This window comes from Pantherophis guttatus, chromosome 3, assembly GCF_059756535.1.
Source record: "Pantherophis guttatus breed Tessera chromosome 3, ASM5975653v1, whole genome shotgun sequence".
Lineage (NCBI taxonomy): Eukaryota > Metazoa > Chordata > Lepidosauria > Squamata > Colubridae > Pantherophis > Pantherophis guttatus.
This window is the reverse complement of record NC_142065.1, coordinates 149,173,687-149,200,388: the sequence shown is the minus strand read 5'-3', so window position 1 is coordinate 149,200,388 and position 26,702 is coordinate 149,173,687. Positions and strand designations below refer to the sequence as shown.

General features: G+C 38.0%; 1 protein-coding gene across 6 annotated transcripts in view; it reads right to left on the bottom strand.

Moving 5' to 3' along the window:
* ATXN1 (ataxin 1) overlaps nucleotides 1-26,702 on the bottom strand; it is a 219,789-nt gene that overhangs the window by 8,804 nt on the left and 184,283 nt on the right. For all 6 annotated transcript variants that reach the window (XM_034429200.3, XM_087890342.1, XM_087890339.1 and 3 more), the window contains exon 7: nucleotides 4,011-6,045. In XM_034429200.3, coding sequence (XP_034285091.2) covers nucleotides 4,011-5,888 — 1,878 coding nt within the window. In that variant the 5' untranslated portion in view covers nucleotides 5,889-6,045. The remainder of the gene's footprint in view (nucleotides 1-4,010; nucleotides 6,046-26,702) is intronic.

The window sequence follows — 26,702 nt, the reverse complement described above, 5'->3', positions numbered from 1 at the left end:
ACCTTTTCATACGCAACCATTATTTCTGTATCAGTGGCCTGAGACAGATAACCTTGGGTATGCCTTCAATCTCAGGTACCCACTGGAACAGCAAAACTCCAGATAGTCTGTTATTGTAAAATTGCTTTAAAGGCAAATATACAGATTTAACAGAACTGGAAGATTGTTTATTGACCACATCTATTTCAAACATGGACAGACTAGATACCCATCACTGAATCAAATCAGTTCCACAATAAGAAACAAGAGATGGAAAAATGCAATCCAGTCAGTTAGAACTCTTGCAGTGCAGACCACAAATGATTAATGACAAATATATAGTTTAAACTTAGAAAATTAAAGAGAATAGTTATGCCAGACAGTCATAACATATGGAACATGTTGGGGTAGACTTTATTTATTTACGAAATAAAAATGAAGAAGCTATGGAAAGAGTTATTGTAAAAACCAAAATGGAAAAAAAAATCAAGAATATCTTTCAGGCATCTTATCATGAGAAATTGGGGAAGGCAGAAGAAAGCTTTAGGAAACAAAAGGACAACCAAACTCAGACTTCCAACGCCAGGAAGAAATGCCAAAGAAAGATATCTCAATTGAGAACATCAACAGGAAAAGGAAAAAATTATAGATCTTTAAATAACATATTTAAAGTATACATCTGAAACAGTAATAATCAAGAATAATAAGAGAAGAGAGTAATAAATGCAAATGAGATGAAAGTGTTAAGGCTAGGGTAAAAACTATGCTGAAGAATATCTCTTTACAAATGTGATTACAGAATTACAGAAACGTTTGTGGAGAGAAAATATACTTGGGAATCACTTATAAGAAGTGAGGGATGTGAGATGATGCATCAGTTTTAAGTATGAAACCATTATGTGCAGATGTAAACACCACTGAACTGTTTAAAACTGCAGGAGAAAAGACAATTATAGTGTAAACAACTCTATGTCATCAAATATAAAACAAGGCTGTGAGACCTAAAACTGGGGGAAAAATCAATGCATATTCCTATACTGAACAAAGGTAATACAAGAACATGAACAGATACCTCACACATGTAAGGTTTTGTCACATATTTTATTCAGAAAAATTGGGAAAGAAAACTCTCAAACTAAAAGCGAGGTTTCAGAAAAGACAGATTGACATATTATAAGTTAGTTATCATTACACAAATAAAAACAAGAGAATTCAAAAAGATTTACCTTGCTTCACTGACTGGCAATGCCTTTGACCTTAGGAATACTTGGAATATGGAACCTAAAGGCTAAAGGATGTATCAGATATTCATATCCAGATTATTCTTCTGAGGGATCTTTACTATGAACAAAAAAGTACCTTATTTTTCAGACTATAAGACGCACCTAGCTTTTGAGGAGGAAAACAAGGGGGAAAAAATATGCCTCTGCCTCTGCGCTATTTGCCTCCTTGCAGCAAACAGCAAACAGCAAACAGACTGGTCAGCTTCAGCACAGCCTGATTTAGCATGAGTAGCAGATTGGCGGTTGAATCTGCCTCCTGGAATAGTGCCTATCAGCTGTTCCAGGCTGCGGGGATCGCCATCACCCATCACCGCTGCCACCTATCGCTGTCTCCGTGTGCCTCTTTTTGGGCCTCTGCGTGCCCCATTTTCGGCCTCCACACGTCCCATTTTCAGCCTGTTCCAGGCGGCGGGAATTGCTTATCCCCGCTGCCTGGAACAACCTGAAAAAGGAGCGCATGGAGGCTGAAAACAGGATGCGCAGAGGCTGAAAATGGGGCACGTGGAGGCGGTGATGCACGGTGATGTTCCCCGCAGCCTGGATAAGCTGATAGACGGTATTCCAAGAGGCAGATCCAACTGACAAGCTCATGCTAAATCAGGCTGTGCTGAAGCTGACCAAGCTTTGCTATTTGTTGCAAGGAGGCAAATTGCTGGGAGGCAGAAGCTGAAGGGTGGAGGCTGGCGGTGGGCAGGGCTTTGGCAACATTAGCTCTATAAGACGCCCAGACATTTCCACCCACTTTTGGGGGGGGGGGGAAGTTCATCTTATATACCGAAAAATACGGTAACTATTAAGAACTGGATTTCAAGAACCAAAGTGGGTCAAAATAGGGACAAAGAAACAAATTGTCCCCACTTCTCTTTAACTTATACCGCAAATCCATTATAGGAAGAGCAGGATTGGAAGAGATGATAGCTGGAATCAAGGTTGGAAGTTAAAACATCAATCTTTTGATGACACCATTTTGTTAGAAAAGGAAAGAGCTTTATAACAGGTGATTATGAAAGAAAAAGGGGAAATGGAAAATCTGTGTTTTTATTAAATATGGTGAAGGTGGAAATTCAACCTGCATGTTTAATGAACTTACAACTGATGGCAAAGAAGTGAAGGGAGTAGATAGTATGACTATGTTGATAGTGCAACAATAGATAAAAATGGACAGTGTGCTATAGCAATGTATTGGAGAGTAATTTTAAAGAGAAAGACAATGAAAAACTCTGACAAGATTATGGAGGTTAAAGCTGTTTCAATTGGTTGTAGGTTGAAGGTTCTAACAGTTAAAACAATTGCCTTTCCAATGGTAACGTATTTTTGTTGAAGCTGAATATCGGGAGTGTGTAGGATACTGAAGATAGATGCTTTGAACTATAGTATTACAGATTTTTACTGTGAGTATCATGGACTGCAGAAAGAACAGATCAATTATTCCAGTACCAAATAAAGGCTGACTGGTGTCTTGAAGTGATGACTACCAAGCACAAATATACATATCAAGTGAATGATGGACTAATAATAACAACAACAACAACCTATTGGGAAGTTAAGCAAAGGAAAAGAAGATGACAATGGGGTAAAACGGTTGGATAGTATTAACAAGATTATTGGAACAGAAGAGTTATCAGTTATTACTAATGATAGGTCAGTTAATAAGGGCTTATCCACACAGTCCCTAGGAATTGAACGGCTTCTATGATATATAACTAAGCTAATTAATCTGCAGATCCTTCTAAATAATGGAATGTAGCTTCGAAGAGATTATTGCAAGTTCTCTAAATTTTTCAAGTTCAAACCACCCACTGCATTCTAAAATGTTACTGACATAATGGGAAGTTTACAAGGAAAGAGACTGGAGAAATCAACTGTATTTTTCAATTTTACTTGCTACTATAAAGCAGACCAAAAATATTTTGAAAGCAACATCTGCTGACATTTCATTAATGGGGACATGAATTTGTGAATAGATACCAGAAAGTGTTTACCAAAGTCCATCTTTAACATGCCAACATGAAAAACTATTAGCAAATATACTATTACAGGTAAAATATTAAAATATTCTGGACTGCAAGCCAAAAATTTCCATACATATTCTTTTACTTTTCACTACTCTGTTCTGGCTTAATTTCATTATTTTTTTAAGCAAGACAAAATTATAGTTGATTAATTTTTCTCCATTTATTAGAGTTAATAGTTAAAGTTAAGTACTAAATTTAAACTAATAAATCCTAATGAGAAACGCAGATCCCTGTGTTGGTTCTCTATTGCTCAATTAACTGAAGAGCAAAGAAGTAACAGTAAGAGTGTGCTTTTATTTGACTAAAGTATAAGGTCATGAAACAATGGTCCACCATTACTCGGGAGAGGTTTTTTTTCTTTGATTCTGTTTAATGCCTAGCTAAGAAAAGCCCTGTGTGTTTAAACTCTAAATATTTTAATTAGTCCAAAAAATGTTCATCCTTTTGGGATTTAATACTATAAGCAAAATATCTATTAAGCGTGGTAAATCACATAATATTTATATTTCTATAAGGTTCCAAAGTGCAGTAATCTTTGGCTACAAAGCAATAATTTCATCCAATTGAGTCCTATGTCACTAGTATAATTTGTGTAAGGGTATTCGTGTACCCAGTCACTAATCTATTAGACTGAGGCTAAGAGACTAAGAATCAAGAGCAGGAATAATAAGGATATTATCTCTACTTTCCTAATGACTTCTTCTCTTCCCCAACAAGCTCTTGTGTTGATTACCTGTGCTCGGTGCTCTCCAACTGCAAACTGTATCATAGCAATGCCTGGATTATGGCTGTCGTCAATTCTTTCCACGGTGCTGGAGTCTATTTTCAGGTCACTGCTAATTTCTGCACTCTGTATAAAGTCTTCTGTTTTTAAGTCTTCTACTTTCTTCAGCTCTCCATTTGCCAACTGAATTATAGAGCCTTTCATAAAGTAAGGAGGCAATATAGCAGGAGCTGTTGCTGAAGGTGGTACCGGCTGTACCAGGGGGAGATGGATCTGGGCCTGGACCACAGCTGCCTGGTAAGCCGGCTGGTTTACTAGGGACTCAGCATTGAAATTCTCACTTTTTGGAATGGTGGTTGTGACAAACGTATGAGGCACTGCTGCTAGCTGGGGAGATGAAGTGGCTATAGCAGGTGGTACCCCCGAGGAGTCGATATCTGCACTTCCTACTGGTATTAAGAGAGGTTGGGTACCAGGGATCACCAGATGCTGTGGCAGATTTCCAGGATAGCCAAAGGCTTGTTGTTGACTGCTCAGATAGCTAATTACTGGTGGTTGAGTCCCAGTGTAAAAGGCTGTAGCCGGCAACCCAACGGGCAGCTGCTCTGAAGCACTATGGGTGGTCTGAATGACAGTGTGAGGAGATAAAGTGGCAACTGCCTTCACCCCTTCATGACCAATAGTCTGCTGTGGAGATAAAGCATAGGATCGGTGGCCTGTCTTTCCTAAATGCAAACTTCCCTTTTCGTTGATGGCTGAAGGAGGTGTTTCTCTGTTGGTGGACTGCTGAACCTCCATGTCTACAGTAGGTGTACTGCTGTTGGGGACAACCATAACAGAGGGCCGGACAGCAGAGGAATCACGTGCAATATAATCAGTAGGACCAGAGTGGACTACTACATGTCTGGCCTCATAATGATGAGGAGATGGTTTATTGCCTGATTTGATAAGATTGACTTCAGAAGAGGGGGAGATGCCGTATCGCCTACTCTTGTCTACTTCTCCATTCAGTATTTCTTTTGCTTGCATAGCCTGCAACCTGCTGCTCTCAGATTTCTTAGTGGGCTCCCTAGTAACAAAATGGCCACCAGAATCTGCATATTGCACTACCACCTGGGAGGAAGGGCCAAGGGCAAATGCATGAGGAATCACTGTCTGATGAGGATGCAAATGGACTGGGATGGCTGGAGGAGAGACGTTTCTAACAGCACTCTGAGAGCTGGAAATATGGACATACTGGTTTTGCTGAATAGGTGGAGGAGATCCTGCTGTGATCAATCCAGGTGTCCTGACTAAATGCGGCTCAACTTTTTGGCCTTGTTGGCTAAGATTGCTCATGGTGGCCAGCAAAGAAGTATATGCCTCCAGCTGTGATCGCTGGGATGGAGTGGTTGCAACAGCAGTGGCGGAGGCTGCTGTGGTGGTTGCAGAATTAGCTGTTGGGGAAATTAGTGGGGAAGGGATGAATCCGGCATATGGTCCACTATACTGAGGCCCAACAAACTGGAAAGCATGCTGCAAGTGTGCGTACTGCACTGGCGAAACAGGTGTTCCTGCCTGTGAAAGTGCAGAGGGGTATACTGTGGAAAGTGTGGCAGAGGCTGGAACAGACCTAGGAGCGCTAGGTGGGGAATAATCCATTCCTGTAGAAAGTGACTTGTGTAAACCTACTCCTTGTTGTGAACCAGCCTCCACTGAAGTACCTCCAGACCGATTCCGCCCACTGCTGTGGCTGCTGGTTGTACTCGAGAGCCATGTTATATTATCTGCACGGTGATTTTCACTGGCCAGAACTAACGGCTTCACCTCAGAAGGCAGGCTGGTGGCAGGGATTTCCCGCTTCTTGGGGGGCAGGCATTCATTGCTTCTCTCCTGGTTGGATTTCATTTTTCACCGGCCCCCTGCCCTTATCTTCTGTGGCTTCACTGCCTGGCTGGCTCTGATTTCAGTCTGCTAAGTGGCAAATCACATTTGATTTCTTTTGTGGATCCAGAGACTTCATGAGGAATCATCTCCTTGTGACCACAATCTTCTACAAGCATCTCTGAAATGAATAAGAAAAGGAGGGAAAGAAAAGAGAAAATCAAAATTTTAATATGGAGGAAAAGAAAACTATGAAACTCAGAACATCCAATCAGTTAAACTTTAACCAGCAGTTTTATAGCTATAGTTGAATAGAAACCCAGTTAGGTGGAGTGGTTGAGGCATCAAGCTAAAAACCAGGAGATTCTGAGTTCTTGTCTTGCCTGTGGCACAAATCCAGCTGGGAGACCTTGGTCCAATAACTCTCTTTCAGCCCTAGGAACCAGGCTATGGAAAATCATTTCTGAAAAACCTTGTCAAGAAAACTCCAGGGACTTATCCAGCAGGACACCAGGACTCAAGACTGGCTCAAAGGCAAAAGGAAAAGGAAAATAAATTAAATTAAATAATAGTAAGGACTAGACAACCCATGCTGTTGTTGGGTCATCATTTTAGAGATATTTCTTTACCTAAACAGAGATACAGAATGACCACAGTAGGCAAAAAAGCAGTGAAAGCAGAAGTGACTTTTGACTTCCTGCTGGCTTCTCCATCAAATTCCTTGTGGCAATCTGGCAGGGAAGATGGAAATCTCCCTTCCTTTCCCTTCCCTTCCCTTCCCTTCCCTTCCCTTCCCTTCCCTTCCCTTCCCTTCCCTTCCCTTCCCTTCCCTTCCCTTCCCAGCAGCCAAGTAAGTAGCTGCTGCTGAGTGCAGGAGGGAGCGAGGGATTGCAAGACTGGCTAGGAAACTGTCATGGAACGTTATAAATGAAAATCACTTTACTGCAGCAGCTGCCCAGTAAAGCTGCCACTGCCAGTAGCCTAAAACAGCCACAACTTCCCCAAATTTCATTCACTTGGGAATCACGAGTCCCATATTTTGGACTCATTCTGTAAATTAGTCCATTTGAGATACCTTAGTTGAAAGTTTATTGCCCTGTGATGCACCATTTTATCCAATTAAAGGTCATGACAACAAAAGCTTTAATAGTATATACAGTACGTTAGGTGTCCCCAACCCTGTACTGTGGCCCACAACTGGGCCACGGAAGTGGCGGGTGAATGTGCACATGTGTGCAGCTTCATTTGCGTGAGCATCACGCAAGCGCACGTGGCTCCATTTGTGTGAGGGGTGGGTGCATATGCCCACAGCTCACGCAAATGGAGTTGCACACCACTCATGTATAACCATTCCCTCCCCCCCCCGCAAAGCTCTGCAAAGCTGGAAAAGTTGGGGAACACTGCAGTAGATGACTCATACAAGTAAGCTAAATAAATAGAGACATTGTCAAACAATTACAAGATGGAGAAATTATTTTGCAGCCCTTATTAAGAGCTTGACTCCTAACCACTTGAGCAAGAAAGGGGAGGAGTTTAAAATGGAAGAGTAATCCCCATTCTGAGAGCTGCCCAAATCCCTCCCCCATAGAGAGGATTTAGGTTATTTTTTTCCTGCAATGTGTTTTTCTGCAGCCCTCAAATCAATCTGGCTCAGAAATCCAATCTTTCTTTTGCCAGCTTTCCCCGCCATAACAGATCCCAATCTGTTCAGTTTTTAGAAGAATTATCTTGATGATATACAGAGTTCCAAGCCGGTCTGCATACCTTTTTTCCAATATAACCATTGGATGTAAACACTAATAAAGAGAGTTCACAGTTGCTACCATCACCAAAAATAAGGTATACATTTTAAAGTTTAATCAGGGTCAATTTAATTATTGTATCATTTTCCTCGACTGAATTTTGCAATTACTTTTTCTTTACGAACTTCTGCTTTCTATAGGGATTCTGAATTACCAAGCAGATTGGAGCAGCTCTGAAGTGCCAATGATCTCATTATTCTGTTTATTTCTGGACTTTGTTTTGACTTTTGTCCATGTGTATTTTGATGTAGTTTTCAGTTTATGTGTGGTGGCACTTAGTCACACTATTGATTAAAACACTGCACTGTAGTAAACCATGCATGAAATCACCACAAAACTGAAAGCATAAGCTTAGGTTATTTATTTTTCTCTCCCTTTTGTCCACTGTGGAAATCAGAGTTGCCTCAAGGAAGTAAGAGGCAACCAATGAGACAATAACAAAGCAGGAGACTTACCTTATTTCCTGCACACACATTTTATCTAGGTCAGAAGCACAATCAAATATGCCTCTCAAGTACTGAAATGTTATGCTATAACTACTGAGGTGTCTCCATCCAACTCTTTTTCTCCATTTTTAAAGGCTATTTATGGGAGAAGCACACATGTAGGATTTCATTTTCTGATCCTTTCAATCTCTAGCTGCATACACAAGTTTAAACTCTACCTGCATGGTTAAAATTACATACTACAATAACCCCATATGCAGCTCTGATCGTATCAGGTTCCCTTGTTCCTTAGTAACCAATGAATTGTGAGCTGCAACTGCTGCATGATTGAACTCTGTGTAGGAGGAAAAGCATTAACAAATGACTGGGAACTATTGTGCATAAGGAGCTTGGCTCAGTACAATTTAGGGGAGAGGGTGAACTCGTATATAAAATAGGATGAGAACAGACTTAAACAGCAGCTTAATATTTCAATAATATTACAATTAGATTCACAGTAACACAATATCACTATTAGAATAAACCGAGCTGTTACAATATCACAAGCTATAATATTTTGGTTCTTATACTGTACTAATATTCTGTAGAATATACAGGTACATGCATTCTACGTCAATCCCCCACAACAAAATTAGAACACAGAGCAGAGCGGTCGTCCCTTCTATCAGTGGCTAACTCCATTAACTTGATCATTTCAACTAGGCATTCATTGAAAGGAAGAAAAGACAGGCAATTATCTTCAATACACTGCCTATTGGTTAGCAACATGCACGAAGTGTGTACAACACAGGTAGTCCTCAACTTACAATCACAAATGAGCCCAGAATTTATGATGCTAAGTGAGACAATTGTTAAGCGAGTTTTGACCCGTTTTACGACTTTTCTTGCCACAATTGTTAAGTGAATCACTGCAGTTGTTAAATTAGTCACATGACTGTTAAGTGTATCTGGCTTCCCCATTGACTTTGCTTGTCAGAAGGTCGCAAAAGGTGACACCCGGGACGCTGCAATTGTCATTAATATGAGTCAGTTGTCAAGTGTCTGAATGTTAAAACATGTCACCATGGCGATGCTGCAATGGTCATAAGTGTGAAAAATGGTCATAAGTCAAAAGTTACATAAGCTGTAACTTTGAATGTCACTAAATGAACTGCTGTAATTCGAGGACTATCTGTACTAATTTTACGGATATCCATTTAAAGCCAAAGGATGGCACTTCAGAGCACAATTTCTCGAACTGTTTAATGTAAATTAAATTCAGATTTAATAAGGGATTTAATGGCACACGTTTCTTTTTAGAGTAAGCAAAGGACAGCACAAATTACAGGCTGACCAAAAAATAACCATCTTGGATAGTAATGGTAGGTAGGATAGCATATAATGAGGAAGCAAACAATTTAACAGACTGGTGCCAGTTTGCTATAGTATGACAACATAATAGTAAAATAGGGAGTAACCAAGAAAAGAATATTTAGTACCCTAGCAGAAAAAAAATAATGGCATAATCAAGTCCAATAATTTATTGAGCATAAACCCACTAAAATCCACTGGATTTGTCAGGGATACAAACAAATCTGATCCTAATACTAGGAACATAAATTTAAATTACTAGAAATGTTTTATGTTGTTTTTAAGATTTACTGAACATTTACAAATCAATGTAAGATCTTCTTTTCAGGAACCAAAATAATAGGCATTCTTTTGCAGCTTATTCAGTTCCAATCTCCTTGCATAAAGTGCTTATCACCCTGAGAAACTACCGGTCAAGGACAAATGCATTATACAGTCTTTTCAAACTGATAAACAAAAAGTAAAAAAGTACAAGAAGTACTACTACTACTACTACTACTACTACTACTACTACTACTAATTATTATTATTATTATTATTATTATTATTATTATTATTATTATTATTATTATTACAACTACTACTATTGACATAGTAATGGTAATTATATAATTGTGTTTCTAATCACTCCTTTGAAAAACTCCTCAAGGATCCTTCTATGTCTTATCCTATACAAAATGTAAATTGAAAGACTTGGAAGGTAAAGTCCAGATGAATGGATCCTGGGGTTAATAACAGTATAATACCAGCACTTCAGTTGCTGTGTCGGTTGCCATTAGGTGTCAAGATGCTGGTTTAGTCTATAAGGCCTTATATGACTTGGCGCCCTTGTATTTATAGGACTATCTGTGTAGCTGTCCTATATAGCCATCCTAAGAGGAGCTTTGGTTCCCACCCCACATAAAATGCAAGAAGTGGGGCCCAGTGATATGCCTTCTTGGTCGTGGCTCCATAAAGATGTAAAAACATATTTTTTTTGGCACGGATGGTGAATCTAGACTGCTTTTGTAATCCAATCATTTTTGTGGATCATGGGTCTATTTTTTTGTTTACTACCTCTATTTTCACCTTCACTGATATTTTAAAGCATCCTAAGACCTTTGAAAGAAGTGAAATATATTTGATTGTATAAGTAACACTATATGAATAAAGAATAATTGCCATTCTGCAGAAAGTGAAAAATGGAACCACAATTGGCTTTCTGTATTCATGAGGTTTTTTTCCTGTATGATACCTTATGTCCATTTAAGTGAGTGTGATTTAGCTGTTATGGCTGTGGAAAGTACTAGACCCACTTATCTGAGCAGCCTATTGAGAAGAGAATCACCTTTTCCAAAAGAAGTCCATTATGAGAAGATCCATGATATGCTCTTGTAACTCCAAAAGTGTCCACTGGCCCTTCCACTGATCAAAATGAGCTTTACATTTCAAAACATGATTATAGCAAATTGATCAATATAAGCGTTATAGCAGTGGTGGAATTCAAATTTTTTTACTATCGGTTCTGTGGGTGTGGCTTGGTGTACGTGGTTTGGCTTGGTGGCTATGGTTTGGTGGGCATGGCAGGGGAAGGATACTGAAAAAAAATCTTCACTGGGGCCAGCCAGAGGTGGTATTTGCTGGTTCTCCGAACTACTTAAAATTTCCCCTACCGGTTCTCCAGAACCTGTCAGAACCTGCTGAATAGCACCCCTGCATTATAGCCCCCTTAGGACCCATGTCAAAATTGTCAATACTATATTGTTTTGGATTAGAAGCATCCAACCAGTAAAACACGTTACTAAATGTTGACAATCAGAAAGTATTTTTCTTCTAGTTTTAATTTTTAAATTTTATTCAATTTGTACATCCCTCACAAAGACTATGGCAGTTCACAAAAACCTGAAAAACTGTAATGCAGTAAATGTTCTAGAGCAATAAAAGAAGAAACAAAGATGGCAAAACCAGGCAGCAAAAAAACACACCTATTCCTCAAAGAGGGTCACGTTCATTCTAGCCAAAGGCCTGGCTGAAGAGCCATGTCTTCAAGGTCTGCTAAAATGTCAGGAAGGTTGGAGCCATCTAGATCTTGCGAGGAAACCACATTTCAGAGGGCAGATGCTGTGACTGATGCCGAGGCATGTTTTGGGGATCATAACTGACATTGTTTAATCAAAGGAAGGATCATGGAGAAAAAATCTACATGATCACTAATATCAACTTGATGGCACATAATCAATCAATCAGTTTCACATGTCTACTGTTATCCTTAGTATCGGGCAAAGATGTTTTTCTTTTTCTACATTATTTCTTTATTTGTATTTTTTTGTCTTTAAAATGTATTTTAACATATGAGGGTATTGAGATACCCTCTTGGTATTTTACCTTACTTTTATAAAGAGCTGCAAACTTTGAAGAAGTTTTGAAATCTTTTTCAGTATTTGGACAACCAAATATAACCGGGCTGTACTGATTCTGTACCATATTATAACCGGTTTTGAAAGGAGGCTGCAAACTTTAATAAGTTTACACACACAAGACTCATCAAGTACAACTTTTTTGGATGCAAATGTTTTCTGGAAGAAAGACAGATGGCTGTTTCTTCTAACAATAAGTGGCAATTTTCTTTGTTAAAACTATCACATTTTTAATATTAAAAAAGCTGTGTGTGTGAATAAATCATTATTTATTTCTTTGACAAACCTTTGCAATGGTATTTTGGAAAACTTGGTCATAACTATTTTAACACAAGCCAGATCAGCTCAAAAAAGAATGGCTACCATGTCCAGAAATAAAATGAAATTAGTGTTACCTTTTGCCTCCCTTTCTCTGCTGTAGGCTTTTTTCTCCTACCTCAACACACATACGACACACGCTTTAATTCCCTATTTTAATCTGTGTATCTAGTGCTTTCACAACAAAGATGATCTGGAATAGATAATATATTATCAGTGGTGGGTTCCTCCCGGTTCGGCCCGGTTCTCCTGAGCCGGTAGCGGTGACGATATGATGTCACCGAACCGGTTCTGCCCCCCGCCCCCCACATTATTCTTACCTTTTATTTGGCCCCACCCCCAATCTATTGCTGCCTCCTGGTCCCAGCTGATGGCTAGAGCGGAAAAAACTGTTTAAACTCTTGCCATGGGGCTTCAAAGGGCCGCCCTACAGCTGATCAGAGTTAAAAGAAAACAAATGAGTAGACCGGTGCCTGCAAAAATTCATGAGTAGATCAGTGCCTGCAAAAGATAAATGGGTAGATCGGTACAGCTCTGCAAGCAGTTAAAAGCCTGGTAGACCTCTGCTAAATCCTAAATAATTGTCACATGACCATCAAGCCACACCCACAAAATAAGCCACGCCCACAGAACTGGTAGTAAAAAAATTTAGAACCCACCCCTGTATATTATGTGTTTGATATAACTAACATACAGGACACCTAACTGTTTCTCTACAAATAGAATGGATTAAAAAAGTACTCAAAACTTTTGTTATACTTGGGATAGCACAATGACCGAATTTCAGAAGCATGACTTGCATCATTTTTCAAGATTTCCTGTGGAGCAGTGTTGAAGAGAGTAAATGGAATGGGTTTGCCTCCCAAACATTTCCCATTTCCATTCACGTCCTTAAGAAAAAGAAAGAAAGAACAGTGACCCAAATTGCCTTTTGGAAAAAGTTTTATAGTGTTGGAAGGTTGCATGACCTTGTGAGATTATAATAAGTACCACTTCCTTTCCTTTAGGAAATGTGGAAGACTGCTCAAGCTTGCCAAGGAGAGACATGTAATTGAGTGTAGAAACATCTTAACAAACTATTGTGGAATCTCCATTTTTTGTGTGTGGCTGAAGTTGCTGTATGCTTTTTCATGGTTCAGGGAATCACTGCTCTTAGATATAGTAATACAGTTAAATACTTTGGGGAGAGAGGTGGAATAAAATTTTCTTGTCCCTCTGCCAAACTCAAGAAAAATATTAGGACAAACTGTTACCTGTAAAACCTCCTCACTAGTGCAAGTATTGATATTATTCTTACTTCACAGATATAATACCCTTTATTGGATTTTAAATTTTGGAGATGCACTCTTGCAGCCTAGTAATACAAATGTATCTAATTCTCAGTGCTTCAGTGGAACTCTCATCATGTTTCCATATTATGTATATAGAATTCATTCAAATAAGATTGAGCATATTCCTGCACATTTTCAAAAAGTGCAAGTACATTACAGAAAAAACATTGTGCAGAAACTGAATCTGGACATACACTCACAACCTTACATTTTGATGAATTCTCTTTTTCTATCTTTAATTATATTCTATTTAGATGTTATGGTCAAGGTTGGAGACAGAATATTTAGGCAAGCCAAGCACCAACTCTTGACTTCTTCCCTAGATTTGTCAACTGTTCAATTTCAATAAAAACTTCCCTTCAAGAAATCTTTGCAGCTTTTGTCAGATATATGAATGGAATCATGTGGTTTTTGAATTGCAGATAGACTAAAAAAAACAAGAGGATAAAATGCTGAAGATTACATCTAATGCAAATTGTGATGCACACTGAACTGACAAATGCATACATATATACTCAGTGTGCAAAGGTGAAGAAAAAGGGAAGCACTATTAAATATCAAGTGAGTGTCCTTACATTTTCTCACTTCGTATTTTTGTATCAGTCAAGACAATACAGTTGTTCGGCTGTAAAATTTGACAGTAAATCTAGCCAAAATAAATGTCTGCAAATGCATCAATTGTCTTCTTTCCACTTATTAAAAATTCAAATCTATTCATTGTTTTATTAAAATTAAACCATTAAAATTGTCTAACTTAGCGATTTCTAAACTCTCCATCTTCATTGTTCACAAAGGCTGTTACGGCTACGCAAAATTTCAAATGGTTTATAATTTGAAAACAATCTGAAAAAGATTAAATTGAATTAGACTTTTGACGTGAACTCAATCATCAAATCATGCGCCATTGAATCATGTTGGGAGAGATTCAAGACACTTCAGCACTTCAATTACTTGGCAACCAATCCTCACATTTACAACTTTCACAGGTCCACAGAGCAAAGCAAAACTAAAGTAAGATCATAAGCATAGTTGTAGTGTCACTTAATAATCACTTCTTTAACAATTGAGTTGCTGGTCTCAGATGTGGTTAATAAACAAGGACTACCTGTATATGGTGTTATGGGCTGATACTGACATGAGCAGTTGGCAGTCTATGAGTCATATATGATTTCTTTATTTAAGTTCTCAAACTAGAGTAATAGAACTGTTATTGTACGTCATGCCCTCATACTAGAGATTCCATTATGTCACCACACTATTTTAGTGTGTTTACGTACTTCTTGACCACTAGGGAGGAAACATCCAAATAAGGATAAAACCCAATAACCCTCCTCGTAGTCAAGTAATGAGTAGTTGATATGTACATTTTATCACCTCCACAAGCCCTCTATATCAGAATATTTAGTAGAGTGATGCTGTGTTTTTATTCCATTCTTCTAGGGTAGCTGAAAGAAAAAATGATTGATTTAATCTATTGGTCTTTCTTCCTTGATTTTTTTTTAACCTTTCTGCCCAAAGCCATAGCTCTTCATCCTTATCCTTCATAAATTGTCTGAGCTGTACAGTTTTGCTATTCTCTGTGTCTCGATTTGTTTACAATTATTAAGCTTTTTCAGTTGCTTATTTTCATTCCCCCTTCCCTTTGATTTTTTTTTTTAAAGCAAACAAATTTTTCTATGTTTTGTCTTGGACTAAGTGAATTCTCACTGCACCAAGTATGAAGAAATGTGCTTTCTCAACTTCTGAGTGTGCTACAGACTATTTGTACCATAGGGTTTTATAAACAGTAGTGGTAACGTATTCTCACACATTTTTAGTTTTATATTGAGCAAGGATCACATACACCCTGTCATTCAGAAAAGGAGGCTAACTCTGCCAAGGAACTATGCCAACAAGCCTGCCAGGCCTAAAAAGGAAATAATCAAAATGTGGTGGTGGTTTTCTTAAATCTGTGCAACTTTTGAAATGGTTTTTGAAAGTTTTTAAAGTTGGAATAGGACATTTTCTGTATGGTTCAGTACAATTTGTCGTTAGACTTTTTGACGGGCAGTTTGGCAGTTACCATGTTGTCTTTTTCTTCATTCCTGTTATCTGGGTAAGGGGATAATTTCAAAAACCCTTGAAAGTCACCCAACTAAACTTAGCAGGGTTAAAGTATTTACCATCCTATTTTCATCCTATGTTACTAAAAAAATAATTAAAAATGAAGCAGTTGTATGTTTTTTTTATACTTACACATTTATCCTATAGTTTAAATATTTTATCACATTGAATTGCAAATCCTGAATTGGTTTGAACTGTTTTGTTGCCTTCTAATCTCTAATTGGAAATTACCACCAGAATCTCCAACTCAAATTGGATCTTGGCTGATTTGTATATTCCTAATAATATAACATTTGGATGTATTTGCAAAAATTGATTCGGTGGGCCATCTGTTCCCCCTGCCTTTCCACTCCTGCTACCAAGGATGTCTGGCAACCTCAGCATCTAAGCATACTGATCAGAATAAGACTGTAACCTTTGAGATGGCTTGTGTATATTTTTAGGAGATCTTCTGCCAGAATTAATTTGATAAAAACTGAACTCTTTCAACATGCGATGAAAGATAGGATATTGATGTATTAGAAAAGAACTGGTCCTAAGATATAATGAATGTTTTACATTAGAATAATAGCAAGATGATCTGTTTCCTGGGAAACAGCCTTTTCAATATATACTGGCAAACCTTCTGAGAATAGAACCGAAGGTTTCTCCTACCAAACAACTCTTAACACAGCATTCTCATGCAATACTAGTATTGTAGCTGCAAATGTAGATAATGGACAAAAATTATTACAGGTAATTATGACTTCTTGACTCCTGTCAAAGTACAGATATTAACTGCAATTGACTTCACTGTTGAATAAAGATGTCTGTCTGAACAACAATAAAAAGAATTAGATTTTGGATTTCAAAAATTATTTGGCTATAATAGGTTTTCTAAATTCTTCACAAATCTAAGAGGAGTGATGAATGGATCTTGGCAACTGGAACATTCAATTAATCTACTAGTTTACAAATAGAAGTAAATCTTAAGACACCTATATCACCATGTTCAACATAATCCTTTTAGCTCTGCAATTTGAATATATTTCATAAATATTAGTGTATATATACATATGTATGTCTGTGTGTCTGTATGTATGCTTGGATAAATATATCCTGTTCAACCCCTACGTAATTTTAACAGCACAGTCTCCTGATTTCATAAAGCACTAAGCAACTTCTTCATTCATTTCTGTCTATAGTGACTTCTTTAAGGAACTAATCTTCTTGCACATTGATACAACTTGCACACTGGTACAATTTCAATTATGTTTTGTGAAGCCCAGTCCTCCAAATTAAAGTTTGTATTGTTGTTATTTATGGGCAGTACAATAAATTATGGATTCAAAATACATACTTGGAAATTTGTGGGTTTTTTTTAACTGGAATAATCACAAAGAACCTTGCAAGATGCAAAATATTGTTTTAGGATGATGCCAGGAAAAGGCATACAAATGTGCTTTAGCAGATTCATGTTTCTGTCTTAAGAGGAATGAATAAATGATTGTTATGATTCAGTCCATGGAAACAAACAGTATGTTTGATCTGATGATGGCTTGGGTGAAACGTACGTGAGGGAAACAGAGGGAGAGATGGCATCCACTCTACTGGATCTGAGGTTTCTGTCTGTTAGTCTGTTTCTATATTCTATCTCCTTTGCATGTACTCGCCTATCTCTTCCCATTCCTGAATTACAATATCTTCTTCCCTACCATAACCTCTCTGATCATAACTGTCTCCACTCCTAGTATGAATATTGCTCTATTTTCACTCCTACCATCTTTGTGCTCACTATTAGGGAAAAAAAAAGGAATGAATATTATTGATTCAAGTAAACGTTGTGGTGGATTGGGGAGGGGGAGCAGCAGAAGTCAGAAATGGTTTTCACCAGTGGCATGGCATTTGCAAACATTGTATTGGGAACAGAGCAATAAATGACATTTTGTTTCTGATATAAATATTCATACTAATTCAGCCTTTCAGAGACTTAAATTAGTTTGGATATTTCCATGACATGCCTGTGGGACTCAGTTGAGAACAAGTGAGTTATACATCCTCTGATCTCAAACAGAAAAAAAAACCCTGTAGGCTACTCTTTTTGAAAATAAACTATTACACATATACAAACCGATAGAATATATGACTTTACAATTAACTTTGTTGAAAGTTTAAACTTGCTTGATCTTGGAAATAAAGGCTATAAAATCAATTAGCAGTTCTGGTAACCTTAAATGGCCTTGACAGGTGGATACTCTTGAGGAGAACACACACTTCTTCTCTATTAATAAAGTGTAAGTGTGAACAGCATGTGTGTGCATGTGTGATAGAGCATTTGTTTTCAAGAAGCATAATTTATACAGTTATTAGGTTTTAGCAGTCATTCCTTGAAGCTATGATAAAATTGTTAGCAAAGGCAAGGATGCTTATCAAAGAATAAAAATCTTATATTCAAAGGCTGACAAAAACTCTGGAACAAAGTGACAATGACAAGTAAAAAGGAATTCTAATAAAAAGCTCTTGGATGATTAACTGGAATCAGCAAACCACAAAGCATGGAATTGTGTGCTGCAGTATCAAATTTGCATGGGAAAGCTAATTTGGGAAAGTCATGTAAGATCATCCATTTCACAGGATTATAGTAGTTTCAGCTACCTGCGGTATTTTTTTTTTTCTAGAATACCTTCTTTAGAAACCTTGGCAATTCAGAGAAGCGCACTCCATTTTCTTCCTGTGATCCACGAAAGACTCTATCCCTTCTTCAATCATAAAGAGACTTATATGAATACAGTGACTGAGGAGCTCATACCCAAAGGGTTCCCCCTCCCTGTTGGGTTAATCAGTACTGGGGGAAAAATCACTATCATCATTACCCATAAGGATTTATTTTGAACTTCCCATAGTTATTTTTAAATTATTTTTCATCAAAAACTTTTCAAATGAAGATAAGGAGAGCTAGGTAGTTGGCTAGAAATCAAGTGTTTGTGAAATATATTAATGGATGGCACGGGAGGGAAAGTAGAAATAAGAAATGCAAATTAAAAGAGTTAATCCAATTTGCCACAAGGGATTGTGAATAGTTAAAATACTTCTCAGCAATGGGGAACCATATGAAGTATTTTAAAGCAGGGGTCCGGACCGGGCTGCAGGATACCAGAAACCGGGCCACACAAACAAGCGAAGCCCCATCTGCGGGATGCAAGAGGCATGCAAAACCATGCCCCCTCCAGTCCATGGAAAAACCTCTCTCCATCGAACTGGTCCCTGGTGTCCAAAAAGTTGGGGGTGCTGTTTTAAAGAACTGATTTATGGCCACATACATGCTGCATGCAATCTATATCAAGAAAGAGATATATTTAAAAAGTAAGCAATGTGACAAAACATTAAAAAAATCTTCAGTTTCATTGGGATCTGCCTGCCAAACTTTCTTATTCATATGTCCCAGGTTTTCATATTATTTATGAGTTTTGGCAAACATATGGCAAAATGAAGACCTAGCATGTGAGAGATATTTCATTAAAAATATGGACTATTCTTATCTCCTATGTGACATTCAATTGCACTCTGATGAACTTTTAAGATACAAGAAGAGAAAGAGTACCAACAACTTGAGATTGTAATACATATAGCACCTTATCACAAATTCAAGTGTTACCAAATATCAAAGCTCTCCAAAATCACTCGCATCTTTTCTTGTTTTGCTTGACTAAGAAAACCAATCTGTGGCAATTTACAATTCTCTGTAAATCCCCGATAATATACTTCACAATCTTATTCACAGCTTTATAATGTTCAGTTACATAAGAACTGTGATGTTGCAAAGATGTTAAGTGCATCTGTAGCACATAATTATAAAATACGAATCACAACTAACTGGCCAGGAAAGAGAAATATATGTGAAATATGAGAAAAAGTTTGAATAATCAGTAGAATAACAAATGAATGTGGTTCTCTAGAAAGATGGAACTCATTTAGTTCACAATTGCTGAAAGAGCTACTGAGGTTTGCTTTCCCTTCCCCAGCAAGTAGCCTATCTTATATCAAAGGTGCTTTTTCAAAAAGGCAACTGGACTGCTTTTTCTTTGAGGAAGAAGAATAAAATGTTTCGTTTCTCATCCAAGAAACTTCATCATATGATGGTGGGTGATGGTCATCACAACTGATGAAGTTTCTTGGATGAGAAATGAAACGTTTTGTTCTTCTTCCTCAAAGAAAAAATAGTCCAATTGCCTTTTGAAAAAGCATTTTGGAGAAAACTATGACCTGGATGACAGAGAATCTCCACAGCCACTTAACCTATCTTGTAGGGCTCAGATGTAAAAGAAAGTTTCTTAATGAGAATTTTTATTCTCAAATGGTTCCCAGAACATTTGGTTAAAATCTCCATCTTGGAAAGCAGCATGTATATCTTCCTCCTTGCTTCTCCAACCTGGGTGGCAAAACCTACCCCATAACATCTACTGCTTTAGGGTATTTGAGGGTATGCAAGAAAGTTGCAGAGGATATTAAGTTCTCTGTTGGGCTGGGAAGCCAGAGAATTAACTGGTCTTAGTTGCTCTTACCAGTTTGCAAATGGCTTTCCAAGGGATTCATCTTCTCTGATGGAAAGGCGAAGGGTTGGAGGCAATCCAAGAAAATGCTTTCTGATTGATGCAGAAATATAGGAAAAGATTTGTTTGTCGAAGCTGGAATATTTGGCTGTCTACAATCAGATGCTGACAAGTTACAGATGCTTCAGCGAGTATGATGGACCTTTTCTTTTGTGGTTTCTGATGAATACTTTAAAACTTTGAGATACATAAAGAGCACTTGAAGGCCAAACCAAATTAGGTGGTTTCTGTACAATTCAGTTACATATGCATAAAAAAGTATACAGATAGTCCTCGACTTATTACCATAATTGAGCCCAATATTTCTATTGTTAAGCGAGACAGTGTTTAATTGAATCCTACCCCATTTTATGATTTTCCTTGCCACAGTTGTTAAGTGAATCACTACCATTGTTAAGCTAGTAACATGGTTATTAAGTGAATCTGGCTTCGCCACTGACTTTGCTTGTCAAAAGGTTGCAAAAGGGGACCACATGATCCTGGGACTCTGCAACGGTCATAAATATGAAACAGTTGCCAAGAATTCTGATCACGTGATGATGAGGTTGCTGCAACGGTCGTGTGAAAAATGATCATAAATTGTGACTTTGAAGGGTCACTAAATGAATGGTTGTAAGTCAAGGAGTACCTGCATGCTCTGCTTTCCCTGATATTGTGCACCTGGAAAATATTATCCGTCAATAAGGAATCCACAGATAATTGTACTGCAGAGGAAGAATGGATATTTCAATTAAATTTAATTCTAAAATAACTTCAGGCATGCTTGCTATGTGTATGCTGACAATCCCCAGGAGACCAGTGCTGGAGACAGCAGAAAGCAGCAAGAAAAAGAGAGAGAGAGAAAAATGTCTCATAGATTGATAATGTTAACTTCCCTTCCCAGCACTGGTTTAACATGTGTGTGTGTGTGTGTGTGTGTGTGTGTGTGTGTATACACACAAGTATGTATATATATATATATATATATATACATAAATATCTATACAAATTGTTTTGTGCTACATAGGTATGCCTCTTCTGTACCAAGGAATATTACCTTACAAAAATGAATCTACCTTGCTATTAGTTATCAGTTGTAAAACTGTAATCTGACAAGTTGATGGAGATCGTAATTTTCTGACCACAACACATATCTAGCAATTAAGCAAAATGAAATAGCAGTTTGTACATGTTGTTTTTTGTTTCTTTTCTTTTTCTTTCCTTCTGAATGAACAGAAAAATTGAGAGGTGAGGAAGGGCATAATTGCTTGGCAGGAACATAGGACTTTAAATAGACGAAGGACCTGTATCTCTTCAAGGCGTCAGTTTTCAAGCATATCTCTTTTGAGATAGGGACACGTTTTAAATCACTTTCTTTCTTGATGGGTTAGGTGAGACAAAGGTGTTCCTATTTTCCTAAGAACATGAATGTGCAACTTTGAATGGACTTGAAGGAGCCCTACTTGGAGAACTAAAATAATACTGCTGTGATTAAGTCCATCCTTAGACAAATTATTTGCCTTGTCTTTTTTCTAGCCATCAAATATATATCAAGAGCCGGGGCAAAGAAAATCCCATTAATTAGAAACCAAATTGTGTAATGGATTGTGTTTGCTTGATATGCAGTTTATTCTGGTCATTTGGGAATCCTGAGAAAATTCAACTGCTATTACAAATAAGTAGATTATTGTTTCCACTCTGCTTTAATTAAAAACACAGGGGTATATATGTACACAGGTAGTCCTTGCTTACCGACCACTTGTTCACTGACTTTTCAAAGTTGTGCTGAACAAGTGCTACTTAGAAGTGGCACTTGAAGTTCCAGCCATTGCAGGGCCCTTGTGGTCATGAGACTGTGAGTCGGGCAGTTGATAACTTGCTCACACTTATGACAGCTAGAGTATCCCATGGTCACTTGATCACCATTTGCAACCTTCCCTGCTGGCATCCCACAAGCAAAGTCAATGGGAAAGCCAGCAGGGAAAGTTACAAGTCACTCTGGTAAGTCCTCTTGGCCTTCCTGTGATTGCACCCTGCCGACCTCTATCCTTCCTGCGTTCACACCCTACTGTGACATCTATTCTCTGCCTTTGTTGCACATGTATGCAGCCTGCACCAGGTCTCCCAATCCCCAACCTCCCCCAACTAATCTGTGGTTTGCATTGGCCCTCCTGTGCCCCCCCCCATCAAAATACTCCTTACCAGGGACTCATGCTGCTTCCTGCTTAATGACCTGCACATTTTGGGATTATAACTGCTAAAATTGTTGTTGCTAAGCGATGTGGTCACATAATGTCACACTTTCCAACTGCATTGCTTAGTGATGGCAATCCTGTCCCAATTGCTATCAAAACCAGAGAATTAGCTGTATGTATTGCAACATGCTACATAGGGCTCTACAGTTTCATATTAACCAATAAAATTTGACTTTTATACATTAAGGCCATTTCTAATTACCAGAGATCTTCAGTAATGTTCCCTTCAGAAGCTAAGGTCCAGAAGAAATGAACACGGAAAAAATTGTTGAATTAAGCAAAATAGGAAAAAGGTAGATAAAAGTAACTCAAATAAGTAATATTCTGAATTTCTCTGAATAGCATTTCTTCAATATAATTTGTAATAATACCACTCCTCAGCTTGCATAAAGGCACTGCAGTGTATACTAATAGAATTCTTATTAGATTTTCTGCATGGTTACATAAGCCCATAAAAAATAAAGTAAAAAAATGTAAATGATTCAAGAAGATACCCTGGCAGTTTTCATGAAGTCTCTTATAATCTGAGATCCTAGAAAGATTCCTGCTGGCAAGACAGCATCACTTTTAATGCTTCATTAAAATAGCTCTTTTGAGCATTTTACAGGAAAGAGTTGATAGGCACAGATATATATATATTTTAAAAATGAAGATTTTGTGCTAATTTCAATTGTATTTTTATGCTAATATTCTGAAAATGGTTTATGTAATTTTCCAGACCAATATTTCTACTTTGTCCCCTTTGATATGAAGTTATATGCACATATTAAAAAAAATGATTAGGAAGGGAAGATAATGCTTCATGAAAACAAAATATACCAATTTTTCAATGCATTGTAAAATAATGTCTTTTTTCAAGAAACAATGATAAGTCTTGTAAGGTCAAATGAAAATTCATGTGGTATGCTTTTTGCTGAGAGGAATGGGGAATATCAGCTGATGTTCACTATTAGTGCATAATCTGTACTCACCTTCTGAACTCCCCTCTAAAAACACTTTAATAAATTTAATATTATGTAAAAAAAATAGTAAACAACCAAGTTAATATTAATCATAATAAAATGTAAACTAAATAAAATTAGTTTTTCCCTGGTTCCACCTACTTTGTCCTGTTCCTACCTATTTTTTAAATGAACCCTCACATCAGATTGTGCAATATAAATATGATCACTGGTTTGAAAACTATTATATACCTCTGTTTTAAAATATACAAGTAGGTATATTTATCCATAAAATCATGCCTCGCAGTTGCCTTTTCCAACAGTCTACATAATGAAGTTTACTCATTATATTTTTGGAAAGGTATATTGTTGTGTTTTCCTCTTACATTATTTTTTTGTGCACAGTAAATATAATACATAATAGCCTTAACAATCTGCAGTGATTTGGCAGGAGAAAAGAGGAAACCCAAATAAATAAATATTCTTCTAATAAATATTCTATAAAAAGTACCTCTTTGTATGAGTAATTCATTATGTTTGTGTTCCTATTTACAAATTTTGCATGGTATGGAGAAAATGCTAGGAAGAATTTTTTTCTCCTCTTGTAATGCTACAATACAAGATCAGTCAATAAATTCCATTCTTGGAAAGTAAAGTTGGAAGAAAAGGACTCCACCCAGAACCGCTAAAGAATGAAACCTGTTGCAAAAAAAATGGAAAATGTTCACTATCAGATTTTTCAAAGATTAAAATACAATTCACCAATATTAAGACTAAGGCTACTAGTGATGCCTTGCAGTAATGATCCTTGAAATATGGCTAAAGGAGGAAAATATTCCTTGTTTCTGACTCCCATAATATTTTGCCCATCAAGTACCAGTTTAGATCAACCTTTGGTCCAAAACACCAGGGCTACTTTTTTTTACGGTTAAGAATCCTTTCAAAATCTACTGAAAATCACTAAGAGAAAATGTTCTTACAATAGCTGCTAAAGTGTATTCCGGCACACAAAGAAAGTCACTTTGTCAAAGGAAAAAAAAAAAAAAAAGAACATTGGTTGAATATTTTAAGATAGTAAACTTAAAAGAGATTCTTAAATCCATTCTCTAGCAGAAACCAGCTCATTTCACCCTGAATGAAAGGTCATACCCAACGTACAGATAGACGACAATCTTGTACACCTAATTCATTTTTTCTTGCAAATCCTCACAAAGCCAACTTCCGCTTCTTTTGTTATTGCAGCCTTCACAACACCATGCTAGGCAATAGTTATTTCTCATGGTTCATCCATGAGTACTACAAAAGCAGATGATTCTCCACTGACAATTTTATGAGAACTTTTATAGCTTGCGTATCTAGAATTTCTGTGTGGGAAACTGTATGCATGAGTATATATATGGCAATGTAAACAACAGATACATCTATTCTTCCCATATGCATTGGGGACGTACTATAAAAGCAAACAGGATCCATTAAGGACAATGTGAAAATCCATTTAAGTTTTGTTTAGTTTTTTTTTGCCTATTGAAACTGAAATGGTAGATAAAGAAGCTGGCTTACTGAGTTACTGTACGGCAAATGATGTTCTCACAGAGAGCTCTGCAGGAAAACAGAATTACTGCTTTTCTCAGATAAGCACAAATTTCATATTTGCAATATGGCCAGCCAGATTTTTATAACTAAATCCTGAGAAAAATATGAAGAACTGTTGATTTGAAACATTCTTTCCTAATGAAAACACAAAATGTTTTTAATACAGTACTCAGTATTCATTTCTACTCAACAATGTATGTCTTGATATAGATTTTTTCTGCCTGGATCTTTAGTTGGTAGATTGCACAGGTAGGATAGTTTCAGGCTTTTATGTTATAGATCTAGTCTACGAAACTGCATTTTTTCAAATTGCATTTGATACTCATATTAAGATCTTCTGATTAACAAATAAATTAAAACATAAGGTCTAAATATTCTTGAGCTTGGTCTGTAAGAAGTCAGTGTTTAGCATCAAAACATTACACCTTACAATTATTGTATCGGGAGGTAATATGGCAATGTCTAGAATTTATAACTGAACTATCAATAAGTACAATACAGTGTTGAAATATTGATCATAATTTTTGCTCTCCCTCCTAGTAATAGATGAATGTAATGTTATTCAGTTTCATGTGATGTCTGATGTCAGATTTCCTTTCTTACATGTTTGCTTTCCAAGAGAGGAATAGTACAATAGGCCTTGACTTATGACCATTCATTCAGCAATCATGCAAAGTTACAGCAGCACTGAAGCAAGGGACCTGTTCCCTGAAGTTATAGCCGTTGCAATGCCCCTGTGTCACATGATCAATATTCAGGTACTAGGCATCCTGCTCACACTTATGACCACAAGGTTCAACAGCTCCACCCATCTATTTCTCCCGCATCTATGCCCTGTTGGGGCCCTGCATTCGGGAAGGGAGGGGGCAAAAGTCAGGTAAGACCAACTCCTGGGCCCGGTGGAAGGGAGTGTTAATTTTAGGGATGAAGGTAGGGTCCAGGCGGAGGATCACCCGATCCAGATGGAATATGCAAAGTTCGGCCCGGATGGAGAGGGCTGCCAATTCCGAAATTCGCCGAGCAGATGTGATGGTGACTAAAAACGCTACCTTGTAGGAAAGAAATTGCAAGGCCACCGTTCGAAGGGGTTCGAAGGGCCTTGCGTGAGGGCCGAGAGTACCTTTGGCAAGTCCCAGGAAGGATACCGGTGGACTGGTGGGGGACGAAGATTTGTGGCCCCCTTTAGAAAGAGGCGGATAAGGGGTCTGTCCGCTAAGGAGCCTCTGGAACCCCAACAAAGAATGGAGGAGAGGGCAGCTACTTGCCTTTGTAGCGTGTTGGGAGCCAACCCAGCATCCAACCCCTCTTGGAGAAACATCAGTACCTGCTCAGTTGAGGCCAAATCTGGCTCCTGACCCCAAGCCGAACACCAGAGTGCGAAAGATCGCCAGGTGGCGCCGTAAATCCATTTCGTAGCAGGATGTTGTGCAGCCAGGATAGTGTCGATGACCGGGGTCGGCAAACGGGAATCCCTTAGGAGGCGCCGCTCAACCTCCTGGCGGTCAGCTGAAGCCAGTGGACGTCTGGATGTTGGAGAGGACCTTGACAGAGGATGACTTCCGAGGATGGAAGACGGTGGGAGAACCAACAGCATCTGGAGGTCGGCGAACCACGGGCGATGGGGCCAGTGGGGCGCGATGAGAACCAGTTCCGCCCGCTCCGCCAGGAGCTTCCGGATAACCCTGGGAAGAAGAGGGAGGGGGAAGTGTACAGGAGGCCTGGGGGCCACCTGCTG